The 10,000-nt window shown below is 49.6% G+C and overlaps 2 protein-coding genes across 3 annotated transcripts in view; one reads left to right on the top strand and one right to left on the bottom strand.

Moving 5' to 3' along the window:
• shkbp1 (SH3KBP1 binding protein 1) overlaps positions 1-6,862 on the top strand; it is an 8,325-nt gene extending 1,463 nt beyond the window's left edge. The window contains exons 4-17 of one of the 2 annotated variants that reach the window (XM_035621852.2): positions 1-44; positions 129-209; positions 329-499; positions 661-751; positions 1,070-1,260; positions 1,368-1,483; positions 1,782-1,869; positions 1,943-2,074; positions 2,206-2,376; positions 2,486-2,641; positions 2,791-2,887; positions 3,575-3,759; positions 3,893-3,995; positions 4,119-6,862. The exon at positions 1-44 is cut by the window's left edge and continues 89 nt beyond it. In XM_035621852.2, coding sequence (XP_035477745.1) covers positions 1-44; positions 129-209; positions 329-499; positions 661-751; positions 1,070-1,260; positions 1,368-1,483; positions 1,782-1,869; positions 1,943-2,074; positions 2,206-2,376; positions 2,486-2,641; positions 2,791-2,887; positions 3,575-3,759; positions 3,893-3,995; positions 4,119-4,890 — 2,398 coding nt within the window. In that variant the 3' untranslated portion in view covers positions 4,891-6,862. The remainder of the gene's footprint in view (positions 45-128; positions 210-328; positions 500-660; positions 752-1,069; positions 1,261-1,367; positions 1,484-1,781; positions 1,870-1,942; positions 2,075-2,205; positions 2,377-2,485; positions 2,642-2,790; positions 2,888-3,574; positions 3,760-3,892; positions 3,996-4,118) is intronic. The other variant, XM_035621853.2, reaches the window with a different exon arrangement.
• Positions 6,863-7,225: 363 nt separating this feature from the next.
• The window catches only part of esrrd (estrogen-related receptor delta), a 5,644-nt gene continuing 2,869 nt past the window's right edge, over positions 7,226-10,000 (bottom strand). Inside the window, exons 7-9 of the mRNA XM_047335504.1 lie at positions 9,881-10,000; positions 9,446-9,718; positions 7,226-8,386 (exon numbers count right to left, since the gene is read on the bottom strand). The exon at positions 9,881-10,000 is cut by the window's right edge and continues 42 nt beyond it. Of these exons, the coding sequence (XP_047191460.1) occupies positions 8,148-8,386; positions 9,446-9,718; positions 9,881-10,000 (632 nt within the window). The 3' untranslated portion in view covers positions 7,226-8,147. The remainder of the gene's footprint in view (positions 8,387-9,445; positions 9,719-9,880) is intronic.

Genomic DNA, 10,000 nt, shown 5'->3' on the forward strand with positions numbered 1-10,000 from the left:
CATGCTCATGCACGAGGCCGAGTTCTACGGCATCACGCCGCTCGGTGAGACATGGGGCCGCGTTCGTCCGTAACCCCGTGGCACCTCTTGACCTCTGACCTGTCCTGACCCCTTTTTCTGTGTCGTAGTGCGCAAACTGCAGCTGTGTGATGAGCTGGACCGCTCGTCCTGTGGAAACGTGCTGTTCAATGGATACCTGCCGCCGCCAGGTAACTCCGCCCTCCTCCTCGCCACAAAAAAGAAAAGGTCTGGCTCCGGTCAGTCCGACCCAAAACAAAACCAGGAATGCAGCGGCTTCACTTTCACTTCCTGTCTTGTGTCGTCCCAGTTTACCCGGCGAAGCGGCGCAACCGCCACAGCGTGGCCGGTTCGCAGTTCATGGGCGGCCGCACCGCGCCCGCAGAGAGGGCCCCGGTCAGACGCAGCAACACCATGCCCCCCAACCTGGGGAACTCTGGGATACTGGGAAGGGCCAGCATGGAAGAGAGGCCGAGTGGAGGTCAACACACACACACACACACACACAGTTCATAGACTCTCAGCTGCCAATCATGACGTCTCAGCTCATTTTCATATCACCAAATAACTAATTGTTAATAAACTAATTATATATACTCTGTGTGCGTGTGTCCCTCCGTCCGTATGTGTGTGTGTGCGCAGGTCAGTCATCAGATTCTGGCATGGTGCGGATCATCTGTGGTCATCACAACTGGATCGCGGTGGCATACGCGCAGTTTGTCGTCTGCTACAGGTAAAACGTCGGTTTCGTCCCAGAGCTCGTCTGATTGGTTCCTTTTGGTGACCGGATGACATTTGACCCCTCGCACTCTTCCGTAACATTACATAGTGAAATGGTTTTCGGTGCCAAACGCTGCTGAAGGTTTCTGTTGTCGTTTGTGTGATGAAGTTTTTATTTTGTCTTTGATTTTGAAATTTTAAATAGCGTAAATGTCTGGTTTCATCTCTGAACGTCAGTTAGTGCGTCTCCAGTCGGTGTGATCTTTTCTTTTCACAACTCCATTTGACCTTTAACTTCTGATTTCACCTTGAACCTCTGTCTCTCTCTCAGGGTGAAGGAGTCGACCGGCTGGCAGCAGGTCTTCACCTCCCCTCGTCTGGACTGGGTGATCGACAGAGTCGCGCTCAACGCCAAGGTGATGGGCGGCTCACTTGGAGACAACGACAAGATGGTGGCAGTCGCCTCGGTGACGGAGATCATCCTGTGGTCCATCTGTCCAGACGGCAACGGAAATGAGATCGGTAAGAGGCATTTGTACATTTGTGTCAGTTTAGGCCGTAAAAGTTGTAAAAGTTGTGCGGTGGAACTATTGTGCAACTCGTTCTGAGGTTGTGTCCCCGACCGGCAGGCGTCTTCAGCCTCAATGTGCCGGTGGAGGCGCTCTTCTTCGTTGGTAACCAGCTGATCGCCACCAGCCACAGCGGGAAGGTCGGGGTGTGGAACGCCGTCACCAAACACTGGCAGGTGGTGAAACTGATTATTCTTTGTCTCTTGGCTTTTCCTCTGGCTTCCTCACAATCATCTGCTGCTCCTAGTGGCTTTTCCTGGCAGAATGGTCCAACAAGAGCAGGAAACGGAGAAACTACGATGCTCGGAGATAAAAAATAAGACAAACCAAGATCTTAAACATACAAATCGGTGCAGCAGTTACTTCTCTGGATTAGTTTGAGCAGTAACGTGGCGAGGAGGAGGAGGAGGAGGAGGAGGAGGAGGTGGAGGTAACGCACGGTTCTGCCTGATGTTCTCTGTCATCTCTGTGCAGAACCAGGACGTGGTTCCCATCAGCAGCTACGACACCGCCGGCTCCTTCCTCATCCTTGGCTGCAACAACGGCTCCATCTACTACATCGGTAAGAAACGCCGCTGCCTCCCGTGTATTAAGGTCGTGTGAACAGAGAGTCACTGCTGCTGTTTCTTCCCCAGACGTTCAGAAGTTCCCGCTGAGGATGAAGGACAATGACCTGCTGGTGACGGAGCTGTACAGAGACCCGACTGAAGACGCCATCACCGCTCTGAGCGTCTACCTGACGCCCAAAACCAGTACGGGAACAAAACGTCTGTTTTTATTTCAGCGTCAAGCTGCTGTTTTTCATCTCTGGTCTCAACAGACGTGATAAAAATCTGCTGATTTTCAAGTTTCTGTCTGTGAAAGTGTTTCTGCGGCCGCCTCTCTTCCATCTGATCAGGCGACAGCGGGAACTGGATCGAGATCGCGTACGGCACCAGCTCCGGGACGGTGCGAGTCATCGTCCAGCACCCGGAGACCGTTGGCTCGGGGCCTCAGCTCTTCCAGACCTTCTCCGTCCACCGCAGCCCCGTCACCCAGATCATGCTGTCGGAGAAGCACCTCATCTCAGGTTCGAATCCGAGACTCACGTCTGGTCTGTCTGTTCCTTTGCGTCGCGTCGGTCGCTGCTCTTTCTTCCCCCGCCCTGTCGCAGATTCTTCACGTTCGTCCCCTCTTAGTTTGTGCAGACAACAACCACGTGCGGACGTGGACGGTGACTCGGTTCCGAGGGATGATCTCCACCCAGCCGGGGTCCACGCCGCTCACCTCCTTCAAAATCCTCAGCTTGGACGACGTGGACGGACACGGAGGCTGCAGCGCCGGGACGGAGATAGGTAACACACACACACACACACACACACACACACTCAGGGCTCAAGGTGAATTTTTTTGAATTGTTTTTGTAATTATCACGAATGGAGGGAAAAAAACATCTGTAGAGATTTGGGCAAACTGAGCCTTTAAGTTCTCTCTCTCTCCTCAGGTCCGTATGGGGAGAGAGACGACCAGCAGGTCTTTATTCAGAGAGTCGTCCCGGACACCGACAAACTCTACGTCCGCCTGTCGTCCAACGGGAAGAGGTGAGTTTTCCCGATGTGATGACTGGAACTCCTCAGTTTAGTTATTGATCCACTTCAAACCAGCTGTTTATCTGACGTCCTGTATGTAGAATAGAAGGTTGTAGGTTGGTGCGTGTAGGTAGGTGGGTGTAGGTTGGTGGGTGTAGGTGGGTGGGTGTAGGTTGGTGGGTGTAGTTGGGTGGGTGTAGGTGGTTGTAGGTAGGTGGTTGTAGGTAGGTGGGTGTAGATGGGTGGTTGTAGGTAGGTGGGTGGTTTTAGGTGGGCGGTTGTAGGTAGGTGGGTGGTTTTAGGTGGGTGGTTGTAGGTGGGTGGGTGGTTGTAGGTGGGTGTAGGTAGGTGGGTGGTTTTAGGTGGGCGGTTGTAGGTAGGTGGGTGGTTTTAGGTGGGTGGTTGTAGGTGGGTGGGTGGTTGTAGGTGGGTGTAGGTAGGTGGGTGGTTTTAGGTGGGTGGTTGTAGGTGGGTGGGTGGTTTTAGGTGGGTGGGTGGTTGTAGGTGGGTGTAGGTAGGTGGGTGGTTTTAGGTAGGTGGGTGGTTGTAGGTGGGTGGGTGTAGGTAGGTGAATCACTGGATCTCTAGCTTTATAACTCACTGAGGAAAAGGTTTATTCACTCTGAACTTCACATGGAGCTTCAAAACACATAAATACAGCATTTCACATCGGGGAAAAAATGTGTGTGTGTGTGCCAGGGTGTGTGAGGTGCGTTCAGTGGACGGCACCTCCATCACGGCCTTCATGGTCCACGAGTGCGAGGGCTCGAGTCGCATCGGCTCTCGGCCGCGGCGCTACCTGTTCAGTGGCCACGGCAACGGCAGCATCCAGATGTGGGACCTGACCACCGCCATGGAGATCGCCGGCAAGGTCGACATCAGAGGTCAGACTCTCCTGATCATTGTTCACTGACGAGTGACGTTTCCACATCCATGTCTGTCCATGTGCAATATACGTTCAGCCGTCGCTCCGTCGCCCTCGTATGTGACGTGAGCTTCTTATTGGTTGTCTCGCAGCGCTGGGCGGGCCAACGGAGGAGGAGCTACTGGAGCTGCTGGACCAGTGTGACCTGGCTCTGACCAGAACCCCTGACAGTACACCGAGAGCCTCCACCTGCAGGTACACACACACACACACAGACACACACACACATCATTTTTTTGACTGGTATGTCATTGTGTCTAGGCTCATGGGTTTATGGTTTGTTGTTGTTGTTGATCGCTGTCACTTCCTGTCTTCCAGTCTTCACTCTCAGCTCAGCGACGGCTTCCGGATAGAGCGTCTTCACTCTGCGGCAGGAGGACGAGGAGGCGGAGCTCTGGGTTCGGCGGCTTCGCTGTGCGGCAGCCTCCCCCGTCAGGTTCCGCCCCCAATGCCGGTCGCCAGACCTCTCCGAGACCCCGGCCTCTCGGCCGGTTCTGGGGCTGGACCACAGAACCTTGCCCTCCCCAGCCCCGCCTACAGCCACTGCTCCACCGCCAGCCCCCGTCCCCACAGACACCTGGACCGAGACAGGGAGTGGGGGTCCGTCCGCAGGGGGAGCTTCGTGGAGCGCTGCCAGGAGCTCGCTAAGGGTACGGAGGCCGCTGGTGTCTCAGGGTTCGGTGTCCTGCCGGGGTCGGAGGGCGTCAGGCGGAGCTTAGCGGTGTGCAGCGAGTTGGAAGCCAGATTCGGTCTCAGGACCCCCACCACCTTCTCTGTGTCGCCTGGTGCTCGCCATTCACCTGGAGCGTCCTCGTCACTGTCGTCATCTCCTTTATCTTCGTCTTCATCGCACCGCAAGACTACGCCCACTTCCCCGACAAGCCCCACCCCCTCTGCGGTAAGCCCGACCCGGTCTCAGACCCCCGTCTCGCCGCGCCGCGCCGTTGCACCGTCTCCCATTGACGACCCAGTGTCACCAGAGAGCCCCACAAGTCCAGACAGCCCCGCCCCTGACCCCGCCCCCGGTCCTGACTCCACCCCCGGTCCCCCAACCAGCCCCAAACCACACATGAACGAGACCAGCTTCTGATTGGCTGAGAAAACTGACTAACTTGAACATTCACTGTGAACTGAAACACATTTTCAGTTTTGATCAATGGCGTCAGGTGTTGAGCCAATCAGCTCTCAAGTTGTGTTGCCACCGTTACCACATGCCACGTAGTCGTTTCTCAGCTCCGGTCAACAAGACAGTGACTAACAAACTAACGTGAAAAAATAAGGCTTAGGGTCTCGACTCGGTGAAGCTGCACTAATTAATATTTTTTACGTGATCAATAAATGGAATGACTCTAAACCTAGCAACCGTCGCTAAGGCTCTCGTGACGACGGCTCTTTGATTTCACACAGAAAAAAAAACACGGAAACGGATTTTTCGTTTGTGGCAGACGATCAAAGATTCGGATGCTTGAAATTTAAATTATCCGTTGTTTTTTTTAATTTCATCTTCTTTCATCAAGATTTGTGAATTATTTTCATCCTCCTGGAAATCTGCTCTGTAGTTTTTGTGTAAATGGACGGACGGGGGTGTAGACGATGCCTCCTCGGTTGCCACTAATAACAACGTTGTTGTTTTCTCACCGTAGTCCTTGTGTTGGATTACCTGTTGTCACGGTAACGACAGTGAACATCGTGACAGGTTAGTTTTTACAAATCGTTTTGTTTCACTTTGTCAACCGAGAAGCTGCCGTTGTCTCTCTTCTGTCTGAATTCAATAATCCGCCGGTGGACGGAACGAGTTAGTGCAGCTTTGTCTGTTTTTGTACGTTTTGATAGAACAGATGAATTTTTCTAACCAGATGTTTTTCTAACTCCTCCTCGTGCGACGGATCATCAGTCTGTTCAAAAAAACAGAAAACTAAAGTTTGTTATAGAAACTTTATTTTTTTTAATTTGTGTTTTTCGGGTAAAATGTCAAATGTAGTTTTCACTGTGATGAAAACACGTCGTCATCGCTCCGTTTTCTTCTTCACGGAGCCGCACCTGAACATCTCACCGTCTTTTTTTCACTAATGCTTTAAAGTAATGTTGTTTTTTAAAAAGCAACAAAATCTGATCTTTCTGATGATTTTTAGTTTGTTACAGCTTCATATTTTTCCAATTATTCCCCCAAAACAGAAGTTTGTGGAATTGAGGGAAGAAACGGCGACAATACGAATTCATGAATCATTCTAAATTTTTATTTGAATCTTCTCAGCTGACGATGCCGTTCAGTTCACTGGAGCTCGACAGATGTGGATTCCATATCGGGGGAGTAAAAAAAAGGTCAGATGTTGATATAATGGCCGATATGAATATTTAGAAAAAGATTTGTCAATGATTCTCAACATGTCGTTATCAAACTCTTAGGACAATATGTGGTTCAACCATGAACTTTACCAAATTAATAGAACTTGAATTATGAAAATATAAACAATGAGCATAAATGCTCATCTGCATTTATGATTAATATTTCAGCAAACAAAGACGCAAAGTTTCCCTTCTGCCTCAAACTAAAACACAACAATTATGTTTGCAGTGTAATAATGTATAATAATGTAGTAATGAAGAACATTTATGACAAATATTTCAAATGATTCCACGTTTCAGTCTGAAGTATTTCAGACGTATTAATTATGTTAATAATTTCCCGGAACCTTCCAGCTGAGTTGTGATGGAAACATAGCCTTGAGATTAGGTGTCGAGATGTTTCTCTTCTGTCTCGTCATCCTCCGGTCGTTTGTCGAACTGCCTGTCAAACTGTCGGCCATGTTGGATCGTCCACTTGGTGATGTCACGAGGTTCACGCCCCTGTTGGTGATGTCACGAGGTTCACGCCCCTGTTGGTGATGTCACGAGGTTCACGCCCCTGTTGGTGATGTCACGAGGTTCACGCCCCTGTTGGTGATGTCACGAGGTTCACGCCCCTGTTGGTGATGTCACAAGGTTCACGCCCTTGTTGGTGAACGTTCAGATTCTTTCTTCAGCGTTTGTTCAAATAAAAAACAGACCAGGTTTGAAACTGAGGATTTTTTTTTTCATCATGTGTTTGTTTATCAACTTAATTTTACTGAAGCTGGAAAACGTCACAGTGGATTGTTAGGATTTCAAAACGGATGCAGATTAACATTGTTTCTTTTCTTCAACTAGCATTTTCTTCAGTCAATTTTAAATGAACGATCAAAAGAACAAATTGTGCAAAATATGTAAAAGAACCAACAAAGAAATCAGAATCAACGTCGTCGATTTTTCCTCATTTATTTTTGTACTATCTGAATTTCATCAAACAAAATGTTCTTGTGTTTTTTATTTAATTTCATATATAAGTTCATCTCATATTTTTTGAAAAACTAAAAAAAAACAATTTCTAAATCAAAATGTTTAATTTAATTTACATAGCTTCAGCTGCGATGTGATGTCACCTGCTGCGTCATCGTTCAGGAACACTTGAACACTTGAACACATCCCAATATCTGTAATTGTCCCTCTTGATTCATCTGATCACCGTTTCACAATTGATTATGCAACCAGATCCAGTTTGGTAATTTATCAGAACATCAGTTTGTCCACACGTCATGTGGTGACGTTTATCAGATCCATCTATTGACACGTTGATCAATCGATTATTAAAATGAGTCGTATTCTGAAAGGTGCGGCGAGGATCTTTACTGTCCTCTGATAAATATTCAATAGATAATGAGTCTTAACGATTAGTCGCATCGTTAACTTTCACTGAAGACAGAATTTATTTCTTAGTCAAAGTCATTACTTTTCTTTTTCTCTCAGTAGGATTTCCAGGTAAGCATCATCGCTCCTTTTCCCCGTGGGCCCTGAACTTTTCGTTTGTATTTATTATTGACGACAATCGATCACGTGATCGGCTCAAAGACACGAGGAGGAAAAACAAAACCAGACGAGAATCACGTGTCGTCATTTATTCAATCGGCTCGATGAGACTGATCAGCTGCCGATAATCAATCATCCCCCCCTGCCCTCCCCCCGCCCTTGTTGCTACGGTAACCAGGTAAAACCATCACTCACTCAAACACCCAAAGAAAATGTTCACAGCAAAATATCTTTTACAAAAAATACAGATCAGAAATGTAAATGTTTATACCATGAAACAATGTGTCCAGGTGACAATGACGTGGCGTTCAGTGTCTCTGGTTTTTCACGGTTCTTCTCTGGACAGAATAGAAGTGTTTTCCATCGTGAAGTCAGTGAGTTTGATGCTGGTTTTTTTTTACTGTATCCTGACGAAAACTGGACGACAGTCTCGTTGCCGTCCGTGGTCTCGGGACGGGACGCCCCTCAGGACTTGGCGTCGAGCATCTCCAGCAGCAGCTTGTGGAGCGGGATGCGGTGGCACCGGTGCAGGCGCAGGAGGGTCTGCGCGGCGCGGTCGGCGGCCTGACGCAGCAGCGGCAGGCTCATGAGCAGGCGTCCCGCCCGGTGCCGCTCGCCGCAGGACGACTCATACTCCTGCAGCGCCTCGTGGAGCCCGTCCTGAAACTGGTGCACCGCGTCCGGACAGTCCACCGGGTCGGCGTCTGGCGGACGGCAACAGGCGGAGAGACGTTGGTGAGAATCTACTACATCAGTACAGTACTTTATTTACAGTCAAGTGGGGAACAGGGTCAAGGTCACACACACACGCGCATCATCTTCCTTTGTGTGAATTATTGACGTGGAGTCGTCGGTGAGCGGCGACACATGAACTCGTCCAGATGACTTCACGCTTTATGGATCCAGAGTCGAGTTCATCATTATGGTTTATTGATCCGAGGCTCAGTGTCCCATCATGCACTGCTCTCGCAGCGGCTCTCCATCCACTGCTAAGAGTGCTAACTCCTACTAACAAAACACTGTGTTGAAGCCATTAGGCTCCACCCCCCTCCTTTTTTTTCAAAACAAAACAAAACCTACATTTCTGGAGCTAATCAATACCGTGATGCTTCAGCCCCCAGCCACTGATCAATATTAATACCCACTCCTCTGGGATCAATATGTTCAGACCCCCTCTTATGATTTAAAATCAATACCCGCGTTGAAGCTGCGTCCGATGAACCGTGAGATCAACGAGCGACATTAGGAAAAGCTCTCTGCAACGTTTATATTTATAAAAATAATAATACTAATAATAATTTTCATCTACGGACCAATCCTGGGATGAAATCGAAATCTTGCACATACTTCAAAACCCGATGAGCGTTCGCACTTTGCTGCCATGGCAACGGGGCGACAGAGTCAGACCTGCAGACAGAGATGTGACGACACTAGAGGGCGACAGACGCTAACTCGCTAACGTCATAGACTCTTTATGTTGTTGTGAGCGTAAAAAGATTCTAGTTCATTATGAAATTGTGACGGGATAAATGAGAAGATGGCGTCCGCTGAGGGAGTCTGAGGGAGTAACGGGAAACACGTGCATTTTTCTGGTTATGGCCACTGGGGGAAGCAAGCGTCTCTGGTTGTGTCGTCAGCTGCAGCAGCAGACTGGTGTGTGTCTGAAGCCTGTGTTCTCTGTACTGACCAGCAGAGGGCGACACTACTTCTCACTTGATTTAAAACCTCAGTAAACATTCTCCTGTGTGTGTGTGTGTTCGTACCAGAGTTGGCGAGCGCCATGGCCTTCAGCGCCACCACCTCCTCCGGGCTCAGGTCCATCGCCTGGTACCTCGCCGTCAGGTGGCGCAGCGCCTCGTACAAGTCGGCCAATCCCGCAGCTCGACACTGGCCTTCGTCCAGCCTCAGGTTCCCGGCGAACACAAGCTCCTCCCCTGCTGCGCCCTGCGATCGCCAGGCCACGCCCACCAGCAGCGCCTCCATCCAGCCACTCTGCAGCAGCGACATCTGATCGACCAATGAGAGCCCGGAGAAGCCTGGGAGGGGGCGGGGCAAAGAGGAAAAAACAAAATGAATACTTAGGTTTTGGATTTTTACAAAAACAAATAATTAGAGTTTTATTTTCGTGGAATTAACAAGTTTATGAAGGTCTTGATTAATCCTGGTGGAACAGGGCGTGTCTCTGAGGGGGCGTGTACCTGGGATCTGTTTGGCCCAGCCAATTAGAACCAGCAGCTCCCGGTTCAGGAGGTCACACAGGGTCAGCAGTGTGCACAGGCTGCTGTCATTGGTCGAATCGTCTTGATCCGCAGCCAGAG

The sequence above is a fragment of the Scophthalmus maximus genome, chromosome 11 (assembly GCF_022379125.1).
Source record: "Scophthalmus maximus strain ysfricsl-2021 chromosome 11, ASM2237912v1, whole genome shotgun sequence".
In the NCBI taxonomy this organism is placed as follows: Eukaryota; Metazoa; Chordata; class Actinopteri; order Pleuronectiformes; family Scophthalmidae; genus Scophthalmus; species Scophthalmus maximus.